At 45.4% G+C, this 5,000-nt stretch overlaps 2 protein-coding genes across 5 annotated transcripts in view; both read right to left on the bottom strand.

Moving 5' to 3' along the window:
* The window catches only part of tafazzin (tafazzin, phospholipid-lysophospholipid transacylase), a 5,052-nt gene extending 877 nt beyond the window's left edge, over nucleotides 1-4,175 (bottom strand). Inside the window, exons 1-11 of one of the 3 annotated variants that reach the window (XM_069151773.1) lie at nucleotides 4,136-4,175; nucleotides 3,910-3,970; nucleotides 2,189-2,368; nucleotides 1,978-2,106; nucleotides 1,784-1,829; nucleotides 1,540-1,706; nucleotides 1,385-1,426; nucleotides 878-940; nucleotides 705-757; nucleotides 538-615; nucleotides 1-369 (exon numbers count right to left, since the gene is read on the bottom strand). The exon at nucleotides 1-369 is cut by the window's left edge and continues 877 nt beyond it. In XM_069151773.1, the coding sequence (XP_069007874.1) occupies nucleotides 268-369; nucleotides 538-615; nucleotides 705-757; nucleotides 878-940; nucleotides 1,385-1,426; nucleotides 1,540-1,706; nucleotides 1,784-1,829; nucleotides 1,978-2,106; nucleotides 2,189-2,297 (789 nt within the window). In that variant the 5' untranslated portion in view covers nucleotides 2,298-2,368; nucleotides 3,910-3,970; nucleotides 4,136-4,175 and the 3' untranslated portion in view covers nucleotides 1-267. Of the gene's footprint in view, nucleotides 370-537; nucleotides 616-704; nucleotides 758-877; nucleotides 941-1,384; nucleotides 1,427-1,539; nucleotides 1,707-1,783; nucleotides 1,830-1,977; nucleotides 2,107-2,188; nucleotides 2,369-3,909; nucleotides 3,971-4,065 lie in introns of all 3 variants that reach the window. The other 2 variants (XM_069151772.1, XM_069151771.1) reach the window with 2 other exon arrangements.
* A 437-nt stretch (nucleotides 4,176-4,612) lies between these two features.
* The window catches only part of LOC138199636 (mitochondrial carnitine/acylcarnitine carrier protein), a 6,397-nt gene continuing 6,009 nt past the window's right edge, over nucleotides 4,613-5,000 (bottom strand). For both annotated transcript variants that reach the window (XM_069151770.1, XM_069151767.1), the window contains exon 9: nucleotides 4,613-5,000. This exon is cut by the window's right edge and continues 1,046 nt beyond it. The gene's annotated coding sequence lies outside the window, so the exon portion shown is untranslated.

The following is a 5,000-nucleotide window of genomic DNA, read 5'->3' on the forward strand; positions in this document are numbered from 1 at the left end:
AATTTTCCTGGCAGGTGTACGGTGAAGTCCTCGAATCACCCGGAAGTGATGTCATTCCTGCGATACTGTCAGAATAAGAGCTGAAACACTTGAGAATTTTGAGGAACGCCCCTTTTACGACCGTCAGTTCGTCCACCGATCGCGATCACGACACCTTCCGGGATGTCTCGGTGAGGAGGAGCTCCAAGCAGGAGGAAGAAGAGGTGTTCTGTGTTCAAATGTTTTACACCCCATTTTTAGTTTTGGGGTCAAAGGTCGTCCTGGGACTCAGGATTTGGTCTGGATCTGCCCGTGCAGGAACTCTGCCTGAGCCCTCAGGCTCTGGAACTCCACCTGGATGAAGTTGGTCAACGTCTTCCTCATTTCCAACTGAGGAACAAGGTGTAAAAAAAGAAATAATTCATAAACTGGATTTTTTTTTTTTTTTAAATGTCAAAAAAATGTCATACTGTATAATGTCGTTAAAAATATGAAAATGACGGGGCTTTAACAAACCAACAGAACACGATAAAGTCGTTTTGATCCGTCCGTCCTCACCTGGCTCTTGTTCTCAGCTCGCAGCGACTCCACCAGCTCTCCGACGCTGAACGGTTTCCCCACCAGGACCGTGATCCTCTGCAGGGTCAGACTGGAGTCACACACAGGAAACACTCCGAAACCAAAACCACAACATGATCAAGAGAATAAAAGGAAAAGACTCAAACCTTCCCAGATCGAGGGATGTAGGGCTTCATGTTGGGAAGAACGTCGCTCAGACCTGAGAAGAGAAGAAGGAGAAGAAGGAGAAGAAGGAGAAGAAGGAGGAGAAGAAGGAGAAGAAGAAGGAGAAGAAGGAGAAGAAGAAGAAGAAGAAGGAGAAGAAGAAGAGTTCACTCACCGACATGCCAGAGTGGCAGGATGATGGGATGGACGGAACACTCTGCTATTAGCCGACCAACACCTGAAACACAGAACCAGAACCAGAACCAGGATCACTTTCACACAATGACAAGAGATCCAACAGTTCAGAGTCGGTTCACGTTGAACGCAGCAGAAGTTTCTTCAGTTGCAATACCATCGAGTGCCACTAGAGGTCGGCTCCAAAAAGCCTCCAGCTCCATAGACTCCCATTCAACTTCTCTCATCAAATCCAAAGTGAATAAAATGTGTCCATCAGTTATCTCGGTGTTGTTAGCTAAAGTCACTCCTTCTTATTAGTTTTCTGGAGGTCCATCTGAAAATAATCCCTCATTCATTAGAAAAGAAGATTCAAGAAGACCTGTTTTTGGGGGCGTGTCTGTTTGATTGACAGGCCTGTGGTGCACTCAGGTTACAGCTATCGGTGGGCGGGACATAGTATGGTCAGGTTTCCAATCAGACCGGTCAGATCCACCAGTGTACTCACCCCATTTTAAACGTATGAACTCCTCGGTCATGTTGACTTTTCCTGTTGGGCAAAGAATAAAAGAGGCGGAGCTTATTTTCACCATAATGAGAATAAATAGAATAAAACCGAGGCCACTGATACTAAAACGTGAGGAGGATGTTTGTTTTTTGTACCTTCAGGAAATATGTGGACCCACTCTCCTCTGTTCAGCCTCTCCAGAATGAAATCCATCCCTTTCTGGTAAACGCCGTCGCCCCTGCAGACGGGGACGCACTTCCCCCGGCTGAAGAACCGCGAGTGAAGCTCTCGGGTGAAGCAGATGTCGGAGGCGGCTGGCGTCCTGACGGATCCATAAATAAACTTCATCGTTCGATAAATAAAATTATTAATAAAAAGAGAGAAAGTGCTGAAACTCACCACCTCATCTTGTTGTAGTTCCACAGCTGACGGAGCTTCAGAACACCTGTAACACACACACACACACACACACACACACACACACACACACACACACACACACACACACACACACACACACACCCTGCATCAGTACCGCTGCTACAGGCTGGACCAGCTGTGCGGTATCAGGTCCGGTTCTGGTCCGTTCTCACCCCAGATGTGCGGGTCGTCCATGCAGGACTGGTGATTGGACAGCGTGATGAGGGGCGTGTCCTCCGGCCGCCGGTCGATCAGGTCCAGCAGAACCTCGTGGTTGTGGACCGTCAGGCCGTTCCTGTACCCTGAGGACGGACAGAGGGGACGTTTGTTTGGACCCGAGAGCAGAACCGTCGCAGACAGAACCGAACGGACCGGTTTACTCACTGGTCCAGAAGTAGGAGTAGGAGCCCACCATGCCCGTGATCAGCAAGCTGGACACCCGCCACGCCAGAGCAGGGCATTGTGGGAACGGCCATCGGACCTCCAGGGGCATCGCAGGACTCTACATCCACACACACACACACACACACACACACACACACACACACACACACACACACCGAGCTGACACACAACACACAGCTTCGAGTTAAACTGGTTGAACTACAAGGAAGTTCCGTTGTCATGGAGACGACCACCTGCGAAGGGTGGGCGGAGCTTCTTCAAACAGGAAATATATTCTGAGGACTAAAAGCTGTCGGGGAGTCACATGTTGTCGGTTTTTAAAAATACACATTGTGATGACAATCTTCCAGCTGGTCAACGACGTTATGACGTCACGAGGGTATGACGTCACGACGGTATGACGTCACGAGGGTATGACGTCACGACGGTATGACGTCACGAGGGTATGACGTCACGACGGTATGACGTCACGACGTTATGACGTCACGAGGGTATGACGTCACGACGTTATGACGTCACGAGGGTATGACGTCACGACGGTATGACGTCACGAGGGTATGACGTCACGACGGTATGACGTCACGACGGTATGACGTCACGAGGGTATGACGTCACGACGGTATGACGTCACGAGGGTATGACGTCACGACGGCATGACGTCACGAGGGTATGACGTCACGACGGTATGACGTCACGAGGGTATGACGTCACGACGGCATGACGTCACGAGGGTATGACGTCACGAGGGTATGACGTCACGACGGTATGACGTCACGAGGGTATGACGTCACGAGGGTATGACGTCACGAGGGTATGACGTCACGACGGTATGACGTCACGAGGGTATGACGTCACGACGGTATGACGTCACGAGGGTATGACGTCATCACGTGTAACAAACAACGAAAACACGGAAAGCTGCCGTGTTTTCATTTAGACTCCGACTTGTTTTTGTTGTCGTTTACAGGTAATTTCTGCTTACTGAATATTTGGAGGACAAACTGTTTTCTATATATTAAATTATAACAGTTATTTTGTTTGTTTGTTTGTTCTTCAAATTAATAAAAAAAAAAAAAAACTTCATAGAGAAACGTCCCGACAAGGCTCGTATCAGTCCACCTGTTCTCTGCTGGATCAGGTTTAAAGGTCTTTTTTTTGTTTTGTTTTGTCCTTTCGGAAAAAATAGTTAGGTCACTGACCTTTGACCCCCCCCCCCCCCCAACATCTAATCAGTTCTCAATTCAAGTAAATGTTTGTGCCAAATTTGTAAGAAATTCCGTCAAAGTCGTTTTCTTTGATAACGTGTTGTCGAGAACGGGACGGACAGACGCACGGGACCCTTGTGAGGACGCGTTTACGGGCTTGACCTTTGACCTCACCCCAAAAATCAAATCAGTTTGATTCTCGTGTCCACTTTTGGGACACGAGTGGACGTTTGTGCCGAGTTTTTAAGACATTTTCCTCGAAAGCGTGATCTCGGAAACTCGTCATCACGTTCTCGTCTACGTCTTGAATTTCGTCACAAACGTCCACTCGGACCCGAGGACGACCTGAGTGGACGTTGGGGGTCAAAGGTCACGGGCTTCACTCCAGAATCCAGGCGTTAACTGTCACAAAGATTTGACATTCACGTCAAACAGGATAAGATGATGAAGTGAGGACGTTTGAAGAAAGTCAGAATATATTTTCGGCAAATTTACCTCAAACAAAGTCTTGAATCCTAAAGATGAGCTTCCGTTTCATCCGGACGTCAAACAGCAGCTGTGAACCATTCAACAGTTCCGCGTTCATAAACGCGCGAAAAAAACACGTCAACTTGTCCTCAAAACATACAAATAACATGCTAAGAAACTCACGTGACACATTTAAACATGTTCAGCGCTCCGTGAGCACAGAAATGATCCCAAGATCCAACATCTCTCTCACCTTCCTGCTGCTGACAGGCGGATGGTCACCGACCCCGGAAGTTAAAAAAGAAGAAGTCGCGCACTGGATTCTGGGAGTCGTAGTCTTCCGTAATCCGTGTTTAAACGTGATCATTTTCTACATTTACTGCATGTGGTCGGCCATACCATAATTTGTATTTAATGATCTAAAATTAAAGCGTCATAAATAAAGAAAATAGACGTCCGTATTTTATTAAACCGAGTTTATTGTAGTTTATTAACAGCTTCCGTGTTGAAGAATGTGGAATTCTGGGTAACGGATGCTGTGAAAGTAGGCCAAAGGGGAGGTCGCCTCAAACATGAGACCTTTGACTGTTAATGGGGAGAATAATGTTTCAGTGTATGGAGAATTGACGTGATGAATAGTTATTAAATAAACCAAGAAAATATTATATCAATTATTAAATAAAAAATATAATTTCGTACAGTAAAATCTGTTCGGTTGTTTGTTCATTACGCAATATTATTATTTATGTAAATTAAAGAGTGAAGCAATTTTCCTGTTGTTTTTCACTTTATTGTATTTACACCAATTTATTCTGGATTTGTGACCACAGACGTTTTCATTTGTTTTGAAGCCAAAAACCGTCAAATATTTATTTTTCTTTGTGGATTTTTTAAAATTAAAATCTCCTATTGACTGATTCCAAACTGAAGTTTTGTCAACTGAAATTCACTCCAAGTTAAAATGTGTCAGTTAAATACAGCAGTTTATTCATTCAATTTGTTATATTCAAAATAAAAATAAGTGTACATATTATTGTGTTAATAACGGGCCGTGGGATTATTTAAGGAAACACAATCAGTTTGTTGCTGATACTTCTGTACTTTTACTTGTTTATTCA

Source organism: Embiotoca jacksoni, unplaced genomic scaffold (genome assembly GCF_022577435.1).
Source record: "Embiotoca jacksoni isolate LCO1_2020_lvr unplaced genomic scaffold, fEmbJac1.0.p SCAF_170, whole genome shotgun sequence".
NCBI lineage: Eukaryota > Metazoa > Chordata > Actinopteri > Embiotocidae > Embiotoca > Embiotoca jacksoni.